Source organism: Aotus nancymaae, unplaced genomic scaffold, assembly GCF_030222135.1.
Source record: "Aotus nancymaae isolate 86718 unplaced genomic scaffold, 86718_ANA_hifiasm-v0.15.2.pri h1tg000053l, whole genome shotgun sequence".
NCBI classification, from domain to species: domain Eukaryota; kingdom Metazoa; phylum Chordata; class Mammalia; order Primates; family Aotidae; genus Aotus; species Aotus nancymaae.
This window is the reverse complement of record NW_026988467.1, coordinates 29,608,175-29,628,695: the sequence shown is the minus strand read 5'-3', so window position 1 is coordinate 29,628,695 and position 20,521 is coordinate 29,608,175. Positions and strand designations below refer to the sequence as shown.

At 51.7% G+C, this 20,521-nt stretch overlaps 2 protein-coding genes across 7 annotated transcripts in view; one reads left to right on the top strand and one right to left on the bottom strand.

The window, feature by feature from the left end:
- TRIM62 (tripartite motif containing 62) overlaps positions 1-9,989 on the top strand; it is a 34,305-nt gene extending 24,316 nt beyond the window's left edge. Inside the window, exon 5 of the mRNA XM_012440419.2 lies at positions 7,618-9,989. Within this exon, the coding sequence (XP_012295842.1) occupies positions 7,618-8,168 (551 nt within the window). The 3' untranslated portion in view covers positions 8,169-9,989. The remainder of the gene's footprint in view (positions 1-7,617) is intronic.
- The window catches only part of AZIN2 (antizyme inhibitor 2), a 79,446-nt gene that overhangs the window by 8,134 nt on the left and 50,791 nt on the right, over positions 1-20,521 (bottom strand). Inside the window, exon 11 of one of the 6 annotated variants that reach the window (XM_064363659.1) lies at positions 1,055-1,412. The exons of the other annotated variants lie outside the window; for them this stretch is intronic. Within the exon in view, the coding sequence (XP_064219729.1) occupies positions 1,092-1,412 (321 nt within the window). The 3' untranslated portion in view covers positions 1,055-1,091. Of the gene's footprint in view, positions 1-1,054; positions 1,413-20,521 lie in introns of those variants that run through there. 6 annotated transcript variants of the gene reach the window in all.

The following is a 20,521-nucleotide window of genomic DNA, read 5'->3' as shown; positions in this document are numbered from 1 at the left end:
TGAGACAGAGTCTTGCTCTTCTCGCCCAGGCTGGAGTGCAATGGCACGATCTTGGCTCACTGCAACCTCCACCTCCTGGTTCAAGCAATTCTCCTGCCTCAGCCTCCTGAGTAGCTGGGATTACAGGCACCCGCCACCATGCCCAGCTAATTTTGGTATTTCTAGTAGAGATGGGGTTTCTCCATGTTGGCCAGGTTGGTCTCAAACTCCTGACCTCAGGTGATTTGTCTGCCTCAGCCTCCCAAAGTGCTGGGTTTACAGGCAAGAGCCACTGCGCCCGGCCTGGTTTAGGTTTTTTAAGGATCCCTCTGGCTAGTGGGTTGAGAACAGACTGAAGAGGGTGAAGGATGGGGAATGGGAAACACGTTAGAAAATCACTGCATAACCCAGGCGAGAGGCGATGAGGGCGTGGAGCAGGATGGTGGTAGTGAATGGGGTGGGAAGGGGTCAGATTTAGGACATATTTTTTAGGGACAGCCAACAGGATTTGCTAGCGGATTAGCAAATCCAGGCATGAAAGAAAGAAGACAAGGGAGATAGCAATTATTTCAGCCCAAGTGACTAAAAGGATGAAGTTGTAAGCCTGTAAGGTTTGTGATGCCAACTAGATCTCTCAGCACTGATGTTGAAAAGGAAGTAGGGATGACAAGCCTGCAATACAAGGGGAAGGTCAGCACCAGCATCATTAGCATATGGACAGCATTTAATGAGCCTGGACAAGATCACCTGGGAAGTGGGGGTAGACAGAAAAGCAGAGGGTCGCTGGAACATCAGGAGCCCCTGGACACTCCTAGAAGTCAGGGACAGGAGGGGGACCCAGCCAAGGATACCAAGAAGGAGCAGTTGGCGGGATAGGAGGACAACCCGAGTATGTCCTGGAAGCCTGGAGGAAGTGTTTCCAGGAGAGAGTGGCTAACAGTGACAAAGGCTGCTGAGCCAAGTGTGGGAGAACCCAGAACGGACTATTCTCCAGGTTTAGCAACAGGGAAGTCACTGCTGGCCTTGATGAGAGCTGTTTAGGTGGAGCAATAGAGGCCAAAGCCTAGTTGGAGCTGGTCCGAGAGAGGTGGAGACAATGCTTTAAAGGAATTTTACTCAAGCAAGGGAGAGAGAGTGTGGCAGTGCTGTTTTCGGTGATAGAAGAAATACAGCATATCTGTGAAATGATTGGAAAGATCCAGTAGAGGGGACAGAATTACGGATGCAGGAGAGGGAGTTGTAGGAGTGACAGCCTTACTGCCGCCGAGCCTTGACTGCGATCTGCTGCACGCTGGGAGCCCAGACAGTTCATCTCCAGGAACCCAGAGAAAGTAGAGTAAGTGGGCACCAAAGCCAGTGGGGCACTGATGGGCGCTTGAGGGATTCTCTTCTGGCTTCATCTTTCTCAGTGAAGCAGGAAGCCAGATCATCAGCTGAAATGAGAGCAGGGGATGAGAGGTTTGCAGAGAGAGAAGGTCTGAAACAGGTTTCTAGTAGACTTATCAGGTATTGAGACTGGGAAATCAGTGCCTTCCCAAAATCACAGATCCCCCAAGGGCAGATTCAAACCAACTGGCAGCAGAGAACCGTGTGTGTGTTCCTGAGTCAGGCACAATGTCCTTTAGAGAAGAGACCTGGATAGAGAAGGGAATTTTCCCTAAGAAGTGGGCACTAGACGGGGCACAGTGGCTTACACCTATAATTCCAGCACTTTGGGAGGCCGAGGCAGGCGGAAGATGAGATCAGGAGATCAAGACCATCCTGGCGAACAGGGTGAAACCCTGTCTCTATTAAAAATACAATAAATTAGCCAGGCGTGGTGGCGTGCGCCTGTAGTCCCAGCTTCTCGGGAGGTTGAGGCAGGAGAATCGCTTGAACCCGGGAGGCAGAGGTTGCAGTGAGCCAAGATCGAGCCACTGCACTACAGCCTGGGTGACAGAGCGAGACTCTGTCTCAAACAGACAACAATGAAAAAAGAAGTGGGCACTGTTATTATCCTCATTTTTTCAGATGAAGAAACAGAGGCACTGAGCTGTTAGGAATTTGTCCATGGTCACGACCTAGAAATGGTACAGCCAGGACTTAAATCCCAATGTCGGGCCCCAGAGCCTGTGCCCTTCCTTACCTACTAAGCTCACTGGACATTCTCCACCTTCACACATACCAGGAAGGAGGCTGGGGAGACCGTGGCTCAGGGAGGCTCACTGACTCCCTCAGTCACACAGGGGTCAGAGTTCCTTCCATCTGGCTGGATTCATTCTTCTGTTCCACAAACATCAGAAGTCCCTCAAGGCACATTCAAGAGTCAGGGGAGGTCAGGCGTGGTGGCTCACGCCTGTAATCCCAGCACTTTGGGAGGCTGAGGCAGGCGGATCACTTGAGGTCAGGAGTTTGAGACCAGCCTGGCCAACATGGTGAAATCGTGTTTCTACTAAAAATACAAAAATTAGCTGGGCATGGTGGCGTGCACCTATAATCCCAGTTACTCAGGAGACTGAGGTGGGAGAATTGCTTGAACCCAGGAGGTGGAGATTGCAGTGAGCCAAAATCACACCACTGCTCTCCAGCCTAGGCAAGAGAGCGAGACCCCATCTCAAAAAAAAAAAAAAATACATATTTTAAAAAGATCTAAAGATGGTACCATGTAGATGAGCAAGATATGGAAGAGAGAATGAGAAGTTGGCAGGGCGCAGATCCTATAGGGCCTTGAATGCCAGGCTGAAGTGCCTGGACTGCCTCTCCAAGCTGTGACAGACGTGGAGCAGGTGGCAGCTGAGGCTAGAAGGCTCCCCAGGCTCCCTGCTCCAGTGCTCTCCTGGGTCAGTGACTGGGGAGGGAATCAAAGCCTTGAATGCACTTTTGCCTCCTGGAACTTAATCCCAGTCTCCCAAAGTGCTGGGATTACAGGCGTGAGCCACCACATCCAGCCCATCTTTAGATCTTAAATGAGCCATATTCTCCCTTGTCTACATGTTTGCACATGCTGTTCCCTTTGGCTGGAGCCCTCTACACAATCCTTAGTCTTCGATGGCCAACTCTTGCTCTCCTTGGCATCTTAATTTATAAGCACTTCCTCCGAGAAGCCTTCCTGGATTTCTCAAGGCAGCCTGGGCTTACCTGGTCTCAATGTTTTGTCATTGTCTGTGTGGCTGTCTCACTCTAAGTAGACTGTGAACTCTGAGGGTCAGGGACCAGGTCTGATTCACTCCCAGCAGCCAGCACAGCAAATGCCAATGAATGGGTCCTAGTCCCAGTTCTGTTTCTAGAATAGTGCCTCGCATAAAGTAGGTGCTTAGTAAATATTTGTTGACTGAAGAAACTTGCCACACAGCCTTGGACAAGTCACTGCCTCCTCTGAGCTTTGGTTTCCTCCTCTGTGAAATAGGGATGCTTGCATTCCCTTCTCAACTCCCTCACAAGTGAGCAAAGGGATGTGGAACTGGCCATCACCCCAGTGCAGGGTTTCTCAGCCTCAGCCCCACTGACACTGGAGGCTGGACCATTCCTTGTTGCAGGGCCCCGCCCTGTGCTCTGCAGGATGTTTAGCAGCATCCCTGGCCTCTATCCACTAGATGCCAGTAGCCACCTCACTCAGTTGTAACAACCAAAAATGTCTCTGGACTTTGCCAAGTGTCTCTGGGAAGCAAAACTGGCCCAGCTGAGAACCACTGGCCCAGAGAAAGCTGCCTGCTGGAGAGGGGCTGAGGGAAGAGCAGCCTGTGCTCCAACATCCTGCCCAGAGCAGAGGCCCCTGGGGAGTTTAGAGAGCAGCAGCCTGGTTGGCTGGGCCCCTTTCTTTGTCTGCGGGGCCTGTGAAGTCACTCTGGCTCCTCTGCCAGCACCAAAGCCCTTTATGTCCAGATGGGAGGGGTGCCCCCAGGGACCTAGCCCACGGATTCTAGCAGTTTCCTGCCTGCCCCTCCCCTCCGGCTCAGGCTTCCTATTGGGTCACCTGAGAACCCCATCCAGCACCTGTCACTCCCCTGCTCTGGTACTTCCACTCTCCCCACCTCCCACCCCTCTGTCCCACCCCCAGCCTAAATTAGGAAGCCCTCCTCCAACTGTGACCTTCCTACCCACCTGGTCTAAATCTCCCAGCACCCAGGCACACACTGCCTCCCCAGCCAGGCCAGCCAAGCCCATTGTCCCAAGGACACCAGACACTGCCCGCCTTGCTCCTGCCTCCTCCCCATCCTGGGCTGCTCTCTGCCCTCCCCATGCTTATCTGAATCTAGCCATTTTGAGTCCTAGCACATTCCCTGCCTAGCTGTGTGACCCAGGGCAGTGCACTCCTCTTTGAGCCCCAGTTTCCACATCTGAAAAACAAGGATAGTTGCATCTGTCTCCCAGGGCAGATATGCAGATTAAATTATCTGTTTGTAAGAATAACCCTATAACACTTAGTAAGTACTTGATTCCTGTTTATTGTTATTATTATCATGAATCCACATGGTTCCCCAGTCTTGCTGAACCGGCTTTCTAGGACCACATACTGGAAAGAGCATGGTGTGAAAAGACCTCAGCCAAGTTCCAACTCTGCTTCCTCCCCAGGTGGCAGCTTGAGCAAGCCACTTACCTGAGTCGTCCCCTGGGAGCCTCAGTCTCCTCTTCTGAAAAATGGCTAGAACACCACGCGAGTCCCAGCGGCATATTTGTGCGCCTGGGACTGTCCATGGTGTTCCCATGAGCTTGTGAGTGTGAGAATGTTTTTGCAAATGCCTGCCCTGTACATCTGAGGGACTGAGGAACCTGGTTTTTTAAAGGCCCTGCCAGAGGAAAATGCTGACAGCCTTTCATGTTCTGTCAGGCCTCTGCATGCTCCAAGCCTCTGTTCTTGAGAACAAAGAAACACAAGCCACTCGCTGCCAAGCAGCTGTGCTGGGCTGTGCCCCGGGAGGGCTTTCTCCACTGCCTGGGCAGAATGATTGCTCGGTGGTGGCCGGGAAACATCTCCTGGGACCTCCACAGTCCATGATCCTTCCTGAATGCCTTTGACCTCAAGGTCTCAGAGAAGCGTAAATGAATGGAGAACACACCTGGAGACCAGACGGGCTGCCTCAGTGTCTGGTTTTTTGTTTTTATAAATCTTGGGGTCCCAGGACTTAGAAATGACCTCTGACCTGTAGAATAGTAAGCCCCCAGGGACTGTGCTTGTTTCACTAGGCCTGTCACCTCCCGGAGATAAGGGACAGATGGAGGGACTGACTTCTTAGAGGGGGAAGGGGCATTGCCATGCCCCTTCCAGGACCCTCTCTGGTCTGAAGGTTGTTACTCCTGTTAGCCCTAGCCTCAAGGAGGGAGGCCCAGGAGCCAAGACCCTGTGTCAATGATATGTGCAAGGCCTTGGAGGTGGCCTCAGCCAGGGTGCCAGGCCCTGCCCTAGTCTTACCCCTTAGGGTATAAAAGCCTCCTAAGAGTCAGGCCACACCCTCTGAGAACGGCAGGCCCTGGCCCTAGGCTGGCCCAGTGAGTGGCAGGCCCAGTACTCATCCTGTCCCCTGGACTTCAAGCCACAGAAGTCCACTCACTGGAGCTGGCACTCGGGGGGTCAGGATTTCCTCCAATCTGCAGGCTCATCTTTGTCTACTGGTCTCAGACCCACTGAGACCCCCCTTGTCTCCCTCCTATGGTGCCCTCCCACTCATCAGTGGCACTGCAGGTGGCCCACATTGCCCTACATAAGCTACAAGTCTGAGGCTGAGACCTCATGCCTGCTCGAGGGTACCCCCACCCCGTACCCGTCCTTCTGCCCTGAGCCTTGGTTGCTGCCTGTTGCTGGTCTCAAATCACCCAGGTACCCAGGGAACCAGAGTGCCTAGGTTCCCCCAGCACTCTGAACTGCTGCTGTTCACACCTGGGCACTGTGCCCCATCGGTCTTTTGCCCCTCCGCTGTCACACCTGAGTGTGATCCACATCCCACTGTCATAGGGGTGGGCCACCTATATCTGATTAGGTTCCTTTTCGCACCCTAGCTCTTCCCCCTACCACATGCTCCTCCTACATCTCCCTCCCCCCCAACCTCCCAACCCCACTGTGGGAATTCCCCACATTCCACCGAGCAGGGGCCCCCTGGTTCTGACAAGCTGCCTGTGCCCAGTCAGACCACAGGGTAAAACGTCCAGCCACCAACTCAGTGTCAGTCCTCTCTTGGCTCCTTCTCTTCTATGTCCCTGGACAGAGGATTGTGTTTCCATTGACCCCTCTATTCACAGGGCTAATTACTTCCATACAGCCCTCTGAGTCCAAAGGACAGAAATGAAGAGGGTAACATGCAAAACTAAACTGACTCCTGACAAAGATCATGGAAGGAGCTTGACACAGTTCAGCGGTCCAGGGTATATGAACAGAGGCACAGTTCAGGGACTGGCTGGGGCTCCCTTTTGGGGACAGTCCCCATCGTTGAGGCATCTTATTTCTGTGCATAAACACAGCCAACAGAGGCAACCGAAGTAAGTGGAATGCTCCAGCCAAGCATAACCATGTCCCCACTTCTCCAGATAAAGAACTAGAGAGCTGGATGTCCAAGTCCTTCACCCCAAGGAACGGAGGCAAAATTCCTTCTTCCCACGTTTCCTCACCTCTGTCTTGCTCTGGCCTGCCTGGAAGTGTCATTCAGGCTAAGGAAAGCCAATTCCAGGTTCCTCCTCCTCTGGCTGGTTATCAGCTTCCTCAGGGAGGAGAGAGTAAACAGGCCTTAACAAGAGTTCATGAGATTTTTAGAGTCAGACCTGCTAAGCCGGTGTGGCCAGCCCAGAGCCAGGCAATGCAGCCCATGCCACCTGCCCAACACAAACAGGGTCAATTTAATTTGGTGAGTCTTTCCGGAAACGTGTCACATGCCAGGCTCTAGGCTGGGCTCCGGACACACAAGGGAGAGCCCAGTTAGACAGTACACAGTCCTTGCCCTCTTGGTACAAATGGGGAAATAGGGCAAAATGTGATCACAGAAGATAATACCCCACGCCAGTAGCAGGGCACAAATAAAGCTAAGGAATTTCAGGCCAGGTGCAGTGGCTCACACCTATAATCCTAGCACTGTGAGAGGCTGAGGCAGCAGGCTCACTTGAGGCCAGGAGTTCAAGACCAGACTGGCCAACATAGTGAAACCTCATCTCTACAAAAACTTTAAAAATTAGCTGCACATAGTGATGCATGCCTGTAGTCTCAGCTACTCAAGAGGCTGAGGCAGCAGGATCACTTGAGCCTAGGAATTGGAGGCTGCAATGAGCAATGATGACACTTCTGCACTCCAGCCTGGGTGACAGAGTGAGACCCTGTCTCTATTTAAAAAAAGAAGAAGAAGAAGAAGGTACAGTGGCTCACACCTGTAATCCCAGCACTTTGGGAGGCCGGGGTAGGTGGAACACCTGAGGTCAAGAGTTCAAGACCAGCCTGGCCAACATGGTGAAACCCTGTCTCTACTATAAGTACAAAAAATTAGCTGGGCATGGTAGCAGGCACCTGTAATCCCAGCTACTCCAGAGGCTGAGGCATGAGAATCGCTTGAACCTGGGAGGTGGAGGTTGCAGTGAGCCGAGACTGGGTACCAACCAGAACTCTGCCCTCAGGAAGGAGCTGCATGGCGGGTCCACAGCCTTCTCCCCACTCATCTTCTCTCCCTCCTCTACCCCACACAGTGCCAGCCGCCCTGACCCTGGACCCAGGCACGGCCCACCAGCGCCTGATCCTGTCGGATGACTGCACCATTGTGGCTTACGGCAACCTGCACCCACAGCCGCTGCAGGACTCCCCAAAGCGCTTCGATGTGGAGGTGTCGGTGCTGGGTTCTGAAGCCTTCAGTAGTGGCGTCCACTACTGGGAGGTGGTGGTGGCGGAGAAGACCCAGTGGGTGATCGGGCTGGCGCACGAAGCCGCGAGCCGCAAGGGCAGCATCCAGATCCAGCCCAGCCGCGGCTTCTATTGCATCGTGATGCACGACGGCAACCAGTACAGCGCCTGCACAGAGCCCTGGACGCGGCTCAACGTCCGGGACAAGCTTGACAAGGTAGGCGTCTTCCTGGACTACGACCAAGGCTTGCTCATCTTCTACAATGCCGATGACATGTCCTGGCTCTACACCTTCCGTGAGAAGTTTCCTGGCAAGCTCTGCTCCTACTTCAGCCCTGGCCAGAGCCACGCCAATGGCAAGAACGTTCAGCCGCTGCGGATCAACACCGTCCGCATCTAGTCCGGGCGGAAGGAGACCACAGCCTCCTGGGGCCACTGCCACCTGCAAGAGCCCTGCCTAGGAGACAGAAGACCTGGACTCCGGCCCATCATGGCCACTGGAGACCTCAGGCCAGTTGTTTACCCTTCAGCCTCCATTTCTCTGTCTGTAAAATGGAGGTTGCGTTCCCTACTTCCTAAACCCTTTTCCAGCATTGGTGTTCTGTAGCTCTGACCTTGATGGGGATACAGCTTTGATCCAAGGATGTGACACGGCTTCTCCTCAGGGCAACCCCTGCCCAACCCTCATCCCCACCCTCTCAGGGGCAGGGGACTACCTTCCAGTGTGTCCCTCCTGCCCAGCCCTGGCCTCAGGAAGTGTCAGAGTACGGCCCGTACTCTGTTGGCAGCCCTAAAGACACACAGCACCCTCTTATGCCCCATGGCCTAAGACTTGCCCCTGACCAAGCCAGTAATGGGTCATTTACCCTTGACGCCAGTCCACAGTGGACACAGGTGGTACCTGGTCCTAGGGTTAGCTGAGAACCAACCTCTCCTGCCACCCCCACACCAGGAAATATATGGTTCCTACTTTTCCCACTGATCTGCTGGCCAGTGATGATGCCGTGGCCTGTGGAAGGCACCTGGTAGTTGAGACCACACATGACAGTCACGTGCCGAGACCTTCCTGCCCACAGGTCTAAGGACAGGGTGAGGCTATACCCAAAGCTGATGCAGAGCCCATTAGCCTAAAAGCAACTGTAGTTCAAGCCTCACTGGATGATCGAGGTCCCCAGCAGCTCTGAACGACAGTCCAGCCAACCCTCTTCAGCCAGGCTTCTGTGACTTGCTAGGGTGCAAGAGGCTTCCGGGAGCAGTTGTTGTAATTAGGACCCAAACACTGGGAGGGGCTGTTGGCTGGGACCCCTTGTCAGACTTGGCATCTATCTCAGTTAGGGTCCTGCTGCAGAAAACAAGAGCCACTGTAGCTGGCTTAATTAGACGAGGATTTATGACCTGGCCCCTGGTAGCTTGCAAAAATTGTTGGAAGAGCTGGAGAAGTAGACTCTGCTGAATTTCCAGGAACAACTCCCAGTGCCAGATTCATCATGTCTACTGTGACCAGGAAAGCTGCCCCCAGCTGCAGGAAGTCACTGCACCAGAAAGCTGCTGACTGCAGAGCTAGTGTCTCTCTGCCGCGGTCTGTGCCAGCCAATGGATGTCCTGAGGCCTGCCTCTCTCCCACTTCACTCAGTTCCCAAAACTAAATTTTTACAAGAGATTCTGTTTGGGTGAACTGAAGTCAGGTCCAGAACCTTGGCGCAAGGGAGTCTGGGAAATTCGTTTTCCTCATTCCAACTTCAGGCATACAAAAAGGCACACACACTAGAAGGAAGTTAGGGAGGGTTGAGCAAGCCCCACCTGCGTTTTTTTTGCCACAGCATCCAATCGTGAAGAATTCAGGAGAGGGTGGAGTCTGCATCTAGGCTTGTCCTTCCTCTTGGCTCCATCCCTGCTCAGAGGCAGGAACCAGAGGAGTGGACTGCAAGACTGAGCCACAATGTTTCCCTGGCCTTGACTTTTCTTTCTAGTCCTGGGGCCTAGATTCTGCACTTGGGGGTCTCTAAACACACCATCCCAAGGTAGCCAGAAGAGCTGAACATAGGCGGCTCTTACAATGGCTGCCCCCCTGGGGGCTCCCTTGGGCAAGAGGAATTGTCAGCGCCCTACCCCACCCCTTCAACTACCAGAATCTGGGCCACCCCAGCAGTATTTTTATTTAAAATGTTACCCATTTTATGAGTTATGATGAATTTGTATTAAATTAAAGTTACAGATGTCAGTAGCCAGTTCCTTTCATTTTGACAAACACACAGGCCCACCCAGCTCCGTCCCAGGCAGTGCACACACATGAGCATAGCTATTCCACAAAGCAGCCCGGCTGGGTAAATGGTATCATGCTCATTTTACAGAGGAGGAAAAATGAGATACAGAGAGACGCTGTGATTTGCCTGGAGTCCCATATCCCATACTGACAAGTGCCACACCACAAACCTGCCGAAAAACTTACCAGCCAGGGAAGGCTGTCAGTCCTTACCTGGAGGAGAGGTGGTGGCAGTCCTGGGAGCAGGCAGGAAGAAGCCCATGGGGCAGTGGCAAGAGCCCGGTCTCAGGAACCACACAGACCTGGACTCAAATCTAGGCTCCATCACTGTGTGACTTTAGAAAAATAACCACCCTCTCTGGGTCTCAGTTTTCCCACATGGAAGATGAGGATAATAACATCGATTTCACATTATTTATTGGTAAGCTGTAAAGTACAGTGTGCTTGAGGCCCTACCTTTCCCCCCAGCTACCTTCCAGAGTCAGTGCCTGGAGCTGTGTGGGTTTCCTGAACCTCTGGGCTGGCTCTGACCTAAGAAGTCTGTCTTCCTCCTTGTAGCCTGTGACGGGTATGGGACCACCTAGGCCAGGACAGTCCTGAGGTCCATCCCACCTCTGAATGACAGGGAAGCATCCTGGCTGGGAGTTAGGACAGGCTCCGCATGTGGACACACGGGCTGTGCACACTTAAGTGGAAAAGACTGTCGACTAAAGGAAAAATACCAAGCTTTTAAATAATTAAAGTTCATTTTACTTAGAAGTCTTACTGAGTACTATAGACAGGCCTAGAGCCCAGCAGTGTCCCTTTAGAGAGGTTCTATCAGTTGGCCCCAGGACAGTATTTTAGCCCACTGCTTATATACAGGTGGTGGGGGTTTAGTACATGCAAAATCACATCAGACTTGCTCAGAAGTAACATTAAAGTGGAATCATATCAACGTTTCCATGTAAGAGTGCGTTGGGGTTATAGATTACAGAGGCATAATCACGAACGCCATCAGACGCTATCTTCTGTACAGGAAAAGGCAAGGACTAGGTTCATTTCTCTTTTTTTATTTCTTTTTTTTGTTTGTTTTGTTTTGTTTTTGAGATGGAGTTTTGCTCTTGTTGCCCAGGCTGGAGTGCAATGGCACAATCTTAGCTTACTGCAACCTCTACCTCCCGGGTTCAAGCGATTCTCCTGCCTCAGCCTCCCGAGTAGCTGGGATTACAGGCACCCGGCACCATGCCCAGCTAATTTTTTTATTTTTATTTTTGTAGAGACAGGATTTCACCACGTTGGCCAGGCTGGTCTTGAACTCTTTTTTTTTTTTTTTTTTTTTTTTTTTGAGACGGGATTTCACCATGACCAGGATGGTCTCGATCTCCTGACCTCATGATTCGCCTATCTAGGCCTCCCAAAGTGCTGGGATTACAGGCGTGAGCTACCATGCCCGGCCCGGTTCATTTATCTTTCAAGGAATATAGTGACTCAGGCAAGAGACACGGGGGGCCGTGCCCACTGTCCTGTCTTATCTCCAAAGCATCCCTCCAGTGAGCTGCTCATGGCCACAGTCAGAGGCTTGTGAAATTATGCTGGCAAACAGAAATGAGAGAAGCAGCTTCTTCCATTTGCTCCTTTGTCTCCCAGGCCACGGAGCACTCTCTGCAGTATGCAGTGAGTACAGTCCTGGACTGGTGTTGGCTTTCTGTTTAGTCATTTTCACCCTAAGTCATCCTTGGCCTCCTCACCTGGAGAATGAGGGAGGGTAGACTGCAGGCCACAGGTGGATCTTCATCTACAGCCTGGAGCTGGGGGTGAGGGGAGAGGGATCCACCCTAGTCATTGACTTGCCTGAGTTTCTAGGAAGAGGGATGAGAACCAGGATAGGGGAGGGGCTGTTGGCAGGGGTGGGTGGAGGGGTCTCTGATTGGCTAATGGAGAGCACCTGCTCACAGGGAAATGACTGGGGTGATTCTGAGACTAGATTATCCCAAGCTCTTCCCCATTCTCTCAGATCCCTGTGACTGCCCTAAAACCACACCCTCCCATTTTGGCTCAGTGGATCTGTCTTTGCTCAGCCTTCTCCCTCTGGGCTAATAGCACCCACTCCATGGCACGTTCCACCTTCTCCCCACTCAGCCTCACCAGCAGCTCCAAGAAATGCTGTCCACTTCCCAGGCTTTACTCACAGTTTTCAAGAGTCTGGAAGTAACTATAGAGTCCTAATTTGCATTATCTACTGGGGACTCTTGGAAATGGGGGTGCCTCCAAGAGATATATCTGCATACATGTCCAGAGAATTCCTGAATGAAAGATCTAGGGTTGTCAGGCTGATATCAGGAATCCCAGGTGTTAACACAGTTAAGAGAGGAGACAAAGGCCAGGCTTGGGAAGGAAGGAGGGATCAACAAAGGCCTTACCCACGGCAGATAAAAACTGATAGAATGGCAGTAACCCCATCCGGAGCCTCCATTTGCAGTCAGCAAGCAAAGTACTGGTACTTTTTACACCTTATCTAACCTTTGAGATACGTCCCTGGGAGGTTGGTATCATTATCTCAGTGTCTGAGCAGGAAAACATCACTTCCCAGAGGACCCACAGCCAGTACTTGGCAGAGCTAGAAATCAGACCAGGTCCATCCAAAGCTACAGCCAGAGGTCCCTTTACTGGACCTCTCTGAAAATGCTTCTCAACTTTGAGGATGGCTCTGTGACAGGCAGCAATCACCAGGACTGTGATCCCCCTGGGATTCAAAGTGGGAGGTTAAACCAAGCTCCACGCCACTGTGGAATTGTGCAATTCTAAGTCGTCTTAATTGTGAGCCAAGCTTCAAGTGTCTCCCGGGGCCAGGGGTAGGAGTTATAAAGGCCCCATGTGACCCTGAGCAAGTCTCTCTCCTTCCCTGGTCCTCAGTTTCCCCATCTCTATTGGGGAAGGATTAGGTATCTATTCTAGTTGATTGATTGCCAGGGCCTAACCTCTGATGGTCCAGGATTCTGTAAATCTAACATTAGGTACCACGGCTTGCCCTGCTCAGCACCTAATAAGGTCATTAGCTCTGGCTCCTTCTCTCTGGGGTGGCAGCAGGGACAGAAAATAACAGAGATAAGTTCTCTTGGCAGCACAGAACTCAGCTTAGGGGCTCTGGGGATGGGGCCTTCCCACCTCCCAGGGAGGCCATCTCAAGAGGCTGACTGCTCACACCTGGGCAGCACTCTCTGCCTCCTCTCCTCCTGTCTGGGTCCCAGCTTTGATCACCACGAGGTCAGTTGCAAAGGCCCCGCATCACAGGCTTAAATATAGAGGGCTAGGAGGGAGGTGGGAGGTGGGAGAGGAAGGTGGAGTACTAACCAAGGTGCTGAATTATCACTGCCCACCAGGACACGGTTATTTCCCCTTACTCTAGGACACTGATGATTCTACACAATCTCCCTGTAATCCTGAACCACAAAAGGGAGGCACAGCCTCAAAAAAAAATTAGGAGAGGGAGGGGGGAAGTACTTTTATTTTGAAATGTGTTCATTTTCCTTTGTTTTTATTTTCTATCTTGATGAAAAGAATATATTTTTAACCCTAGAAACAAAATAGCACAATTTTTTTTAATCTTACATTCCCGGATACATGTGCAGCATGTGCAGGTTTGTTACATAGGTAAATGTGCGCCATGGTGGTTTGCTGCACAGATCAACGCATCAGAACAAATAATTTTCTATCTATTTTCAAAATTTTGACAGTTCTATCATAATTCTATTACAAAATGCTCCCCCATCCCTTGAAACTAGATGAAGTAGGGGAAGGGTTGACACTTTGGACCAGAGACCCAGGGACTTCCTACCCTGATGTCATGACATGGGCTGGGGAGGGACTTTCAGGAAGCTGGCATCAGAGGCACAAAGCTTCAGGTCCTGGTGAGCTTCCCAAAACTGTGGGACTAGATGTGATCGAATCTGAATGCTGGAAGAGTCTGAGTGATCCTCTAGTCCAATCTGAAACCCAGAGAGGGTTAGTTTCTAGCTCCACATCACACAGCATACGGCAGAGCTGAGAGTAGAACTCAGGTGTCCTGGTTCCCAGTCAGCACACAGGGGAGGGAGATTGACCAGCTGAGAGGGCCCCAGCCTAGGCAAAGAAAAGGAGCACAGGGCAGGCTGGAAGGGGCAGGGCCAGGGCTTAGGAGGGAGGTGCTCAGGGTCCTGAATCTAAGAAGGTCTGTGGGGGTACAAGGGTGCCTATCAGAATTGGGGACTGCAGCTCCTCTGAGAGGAGAAGGAGGGGGTAAAGGGGTGACCAAATCAGCAAGTCCTTCCTGGGGTGAGCACACCAGCCAGCATCACGGGCCACAGCATGGTTGATGCGAGATCCCTGATCTCAACCCTGCCATTTACATTGAAGAAAACTGAGACCTAGATGCAAAGACAGCAGCGTGCAGGGCACAGTCAGGCCCAGATCCAGGTCTCCTGACTCCCAGCCATCGGCTCTTTTCATGCAAACTTCAGTCTCTCTCTTGTGGATTCTGGTACCTCCTCCTACCCCCTGGGAACAGGAGCCTGAGCAGAAGGAGAGGGAAAGCAAGCAGGGCTCCGCCAACCCCAGGCACCAGGAGCTGGGTGCCTTCCTCTGTCATCCTCCCCAAGGAGAAGAGAGAGCTGGCCTGGACCTCCAGGGCAGAGCCACTTCATGCCTGCCCACATCTGATCCTCCCTCGCTGGCAACAGAGTTCAGAGCTAGCACCAGCCAGAGCAAGGACAAAGCCCAGCCCAGGCAGCTCCTGGAGTTGCAGGGAGTCCCAGGTAAGTGAGGGCATTGGGACTGATGGCCCAAGGGGGTCCCCTGATTTCACGGCACCAGAGAAAACCCTGGGATATCAGGTGATTTGAAGGTTTTGGAGTCCTTTTCCCCAGAAAAGGGGCTCTTACCCCCTCACTCCCTGCAGGCTGAGCCCCTGTGCCTACTTCCTCTGCTCACCACATACACCAGGCCAAAGACCTTCCCTCACCAAGCTGCCAGATCTGCCAACCAGAAGCAAGGTCCTGGGGCCCAGCAGCTCTGTTCTTGCCATTGGGAGAAGGGAGGAGATGTGGGACCCAAAAGGTCACCAAAAAAAGCAGACAGGCTGGAGGTGTGTGCCTCTCACGAGGGTAGGGCTGTGGGTCGAGACCTGGGTGAATCCCAGCCCCATCTCTGATTCATCGATGACCCTGGACAGCTCCTTCATCACCACCTTAAGCATTTCTGTTTCTCTTCGGCTCAACAAGAGGGATGGGCAAAGGTTCTACCCTGAGGCAGCTTCCTGCCTGTCTTCTTGCAGCTTCCTGTCCAATGGTATCCCCCACCCTGTCACTTGCCTTTCCTCTTAGGCAACCCCCTCTGCCACACTCCTGGAAAGTCCTTCCCCACTTCTTTTATTCCTCCATTAAATTTACCCTCTTGTGTTCTGCAGGGTAACTGGCTTACGATTTAAGATGTCCTCCTGTTCACAACCTATGCACATTTATAATAGGAACCACTCCCAGAAGAGTAGGTGATGGTGGGATCTCAGACACCCTGACAAGCAGTGGGGGAAAGATTATGGGGAGTGTAGAAAGAGATAGGTGACTTCTTATGACACCATATGGCACCACTACAGCAGCTGCTAGTGGGTCCTGTCTTTCCAGCTGATCTGTCCCACTCTTGCCCCAGTCCTCAGCACTCAGTCCTCCCCACCAGCAGTCCAATACAGGCTAATGGCCACACACCACAGCCTTTCTGTTTGCAGAGGCTTCCTCTGCAGGAGGAAAATAACCTATGCATGTAATGTTAGAATCAGACCATGTGGACCTTTAAGATGCCAAGTGGAGAATGATAAGCATATTTTTGGTCTTAACACATCTGCTTTGGGAATAATCTTCCCCCTACCTAATGCTCTCCTTTTCCTTACCATTGAAACCTTACTCATCCTTCATGTCCCACTCAAGGCGGGCTGTGTCAGTCATCCATGTCCAGGAGATTCATTGATCCTGGGCTTTCCAAGAAGGACTCTGGGTCTCCCACTGCTACTAGGCATGAGCATCTCAAGGTGGGGATCTGTCCTATGGTTCTGCATGCTGGGTGCAGAGAGAATGTCAGAAATGTTTTCTGGCTGAAACTGGCTAATGTCAAGCTGTACTTGTGAAACCACCCATCTCCAAGATGGAAGGGATCTTAGAGACCAGAGACAGCCCCTCCCTGATGATGCTGAGCCCCCAGAGCAAGCCCCACTGACCACCCTGCCAAACACACTCAGATTTTGTGCAGAGAGAGCCAGGAAAAGAGTCAGAGACTAGGAAAGTTATTTGTTTGCTTTTTTAACATGTTATAACATAACTTGTGCTCATTTTAAAAAATTAAAATAGAGTAGAAAGTTAGAAATTCTCCTCATTCTCCTTCCCCAGTCTCAGAAGTCAGCAGCTATTAACAGGCAGTGTGAGTCCGGCAGGCATTTTTGCTTACACATAAACAAAATGTCATCCTTCTACAAAAATATGATCATCCTTCACATACTGTTCATCTTTCTATGTGTTCTGTGGTGTAAAGTCCTGCAAATGGAATTGTTGGTCAAAAGATTTTCTCATAAAATGTGTTGATTTCCTGAGTCATTTTATTTTCTTGTAACATGCTCATTATAGAAAATTTGGAAAACACAGTCAAGACACAAAGTAAAAAAAAATCATCCATCAGTCACTGTCCAGAGATGACTGCTGCTAGAGACAGGATCTCGCTCTGTCTCCCAGACTGGAGCGCAGTGACACAATCACAGTGCCTCAGCCTCCCAAGTAGCTAGAACTACTACTGGGCATGTTAATTTTAAAAAAAATTGCAGAGACAGGGTCTTGCTATGTTGCCTAGGCTCATCTTGAACTCCTGGTCTCAAGCGACCTTCCATTTGGCTTCTGAAAGTGTTGGGATTCCAGGCATGAGCCACCGCACCTAGCCCAGTCTTTTTTCTATGTGAGCATATTCTACATAAATCAAAACACTTTACCTATTGTTCCATAATCTGGTTTTTTTCTACTTAATAAAAGATTGTTCTTCCATGTTGGTCTATGGCACCAGTTTAGTATGCTGTGTGACCTCAGGGCCTCCTTAGAGGCCTACTTTTCCTGACCCCTATTCTGAATAGGGCACCTGCTGCAGCAGATGACCAGAATGCTCTTGCTGCAGGGTGTAACCTCTGCCTGCTGGCTCCCTTTCAGGAATAAAATGCCCTGGGAAGTCCTTGAGCACCTGCCTCCTCCACCTCCCCTGAGCTGAAATCCCAGCACCCCCCACTGATGGTTATGCAGCCCCCCTGCAACTTCTCCAGCGCTGCCCACCAGTGCAGTAAGTAGAAGCCCGCCCCTTTCCCCTGCCACCTCCCTGGACCCTGGGCTCCTCAGCTCTGCTGCCAACCCAAGACCCAGAGTGGGGAGCACGGAGGTGGGGGCCTGGGTGGTCCTGACTGTGAGGTAAGGGAGGGCCTCTGGATTCAAGCCAGGCAAGGGACAGTGCCACTTGCCCTTGTACCGTGGCCAGCTTTCCCTCAGAATGATGGGACTGAGGAAGGCACGGGGCAGGTAGATGCCAGAGGTGGGCCAAAGAGGTTGCTGAGCCACTTGAAAGTTTTCTGTTCCCAAAGCAAATACCCAGCATCCCAGTCCAAGCCTATACTCTGCCCAAGGAATTTACTAGCCAAATAGTGTGGTTAAGTATGATGTTGGGCAAGATCTCCCCTCTGGGGATCAGTCTTCTTACAATTATACAAGAGGAAATATAGCCACTTGATTTCTAAGGCACCTTCCCGGCTCTGAAACTCTAAAACCCAATTGGAATCCATGTTTTCAAATGCTCTGTTTTCTCTCAAAGTCCCTGTACACCTTATGATCAGTTGAATCAAATTATAGACCAGGTCTGGTTTGAAATATCATTCACATAATAATTATTAGGGCTGTCATCTCATTTAATCCTCACAACAAGTCTAAGAGGAGATGCCATTTTATCCCCTTTTTACTGATGAGAACACAAAGTCCAGAGAGTTAAGATAACTTTCTGCTTATGTGGTAGAGTCCAGATTTGAACCCAGGGCTGTGTGACTCCCAAACCCGTGCTCCTTATAATCCTCCAGTTCCCATACTATCCTGTGATGGGTGTAGGGATCATTTTCCCTTGCTACAGTTGAGGAAACTGAGGCCAGAGAGAAAGGCGATTTCTTCCTTAGGGTCATATAGCAAGTTCATGGCACAGCTGGGTGAATCCAGGCTGTGTCTCCCGGCCAACCATCACTCCCCTACTCCCACCCAGCACTGGCTGATTTTCATAGACAGATGTTGGGGAACCAGAAACAGCCCCTGGGGCCAGGCACAGTGGCTCAGGCCTGTAATCCCAGCACTTTGGGAGGCCGAAGCAGGCAGATCACTTGAGGCCAGGAGTTCAAGACCAGCCTGGTCAACATGGCCAAACCCCATCTCTACTACAAATACAAAAAATTAGCTGGGTGTGGTGGCATGTGCCTGTAGTCTCAGCTACTTGGTAGGCTGAGGCATGAGAATTGCTTGAGCCTGGGAGGCAGAGGTTGCAGTGAGCCAAGATCATGCCACTGCACTCCAGCCTGGGTTACAGAGTACTGTCTCAAAAAAAAAAAGAAAGAAAAGAAAGAAAGGAAAAGAGAGAGAAAGGAAAAGAAAAAGAGGGAAGGAAGGAGGAAGGAAGGAAGGAAGGGAGGGAAGGAAGGGAGAAAGAGAGGAAGGGAGGGAGAGAGAGAGGGAAGGAAGGAAGGGAGGATGGGAAGGAAGGAAGGAGGATGGGAAGGAGGGAGAGAGGGAGGATGGGAGGGAAGAAGGGAGGGAAAGAGGATGGGAGGATGGGAGGGAGGAAGGGAGGGAAAGAGGATGGGAGGATGGGAGAGAGGAAGGGAGGGAGACAGGAAGGAAGGGAGGGAGGGAGGGAAGAAGGGAAGAAAAGGAAGGGAGGGAGGAAGAGAGGGAGGGAGGATGGGAGGGAGGAAGGGAGGGAGGATGGGAGAGAAGAAGGGAGGGAGGAAGAAAGAAAGGGCTGGCCCCTGGGCTGGAGTCAAATGCTCAGAACTGAAGAGGGACGGGGGCAGTCAGGCGGAGAAGGCCGTGTTTGTTCAGCCCAGCTCGAGTCCACCTTCCCCAGCTCAGTCCAGACAAGTATTGGCTTTGGGCAAGTCCCAAAGAAAGAAATACATTACCTGCAGAGTGGGGGAGGGGGGCTGGGCCAGTGGACCCCTCACTGTGCTCTTCACTCCCTTACTCCCTCACTTAATGTATTACTCAACAATTCCTATGGCTTGATGGGCACTAGCTAGGAAACAGGAGCTGCATCCCAGCTCTGTATCAAAGAGCTGCTGCTGGCCAGGCAAACATACCACAAATGCTGAGGACTCAGGAGAACAGGAGGGGCTCTGAGGAGCTCAGAGAAGAGGTTCCTCCTGGAGGAGGTTCTGCTGAAGCTGAGACCTGCACGCTGAGTAAGCACTGGGCAAAGTGATCCAGGAAGGAGGAACAGCATGTGTGAGGGACAGGAGGCTGCAATGAGGCTGTGTGGCTGAGGATCCAACATGAGACCAAGGGCAGAGCAATGGCGAGGAAAGCAGGACCGAGTCCTGCCATGCTGTGGGCAACACAGAGCGTGAAGGGTTGTTTGGTTTGGTTTGGTTTGGTCTTTTTTTTTCTTTTTTTGAGACAGAGTCTCACTCTGTCACCCAGGTGGGAGTGCAGTGGCACCATCTCAGTTGCCTCCAACCTTGCTTCCAGGTTCAAGCGATTCTCCTGCCTCAGCCTCCCAAGTAGCTGGGATTACAGGCATGTAGCCACCACCCCTGGCTAATTGTTTTTTGTGTGTATTTTTAGTAGAGATGGGGTTTCACCATGTTAGCCAGGCTGGTCTTGAACTCCTGACCTCAGGTGATCCACCCACATCGGCCTCCCAAAGTGCTGGAATTACAGGCATGAGCCGTGGCACTTGGCCTCATGAAAGGTTTTAAGCAGGGAAGGAGGGTGGAGTGGAACACAGCTGGAGGCAGGGAGGGATCCCAGAGAGAAAGCAGCAAGGCTGGTGAGGCTGAGGTTGGGGGTGGGATGGAAGAGAAGTAGAAGACAGAAGAAGTGAAGAGCCAGAGATTTCTCCTGGGGGCATGGGGCTGTTTCAGAGCTGACAACTCATCCTCACTCCCCTATTGCACAGAGCCCCAGAGAGGGCAGGTGCAGCAAGCTGGCAGCTGCTGTGGGCCAAGAACCCAGAGCCGCTGCATGTGCTCCTAGCACCAAGTGAACCTAGAATTTGATTCCTGCAATCTGCCATGCCACAGTATCCCTGGGTGAACATGTCTAGTGCCAGGGAGCTCACTACCTGTGCAGCGGCCCATTCCACTACTAGATTAGGAGGTCTTTCCTCCCGTAGGTTCCCTTGTGTCTCTGGTGGTCCTATTCTGTCTTCTGCCCCCTCTCTTCCCATAGGATAGTCCTTTAAAGGCCTTCTACTTACTCCTTTTC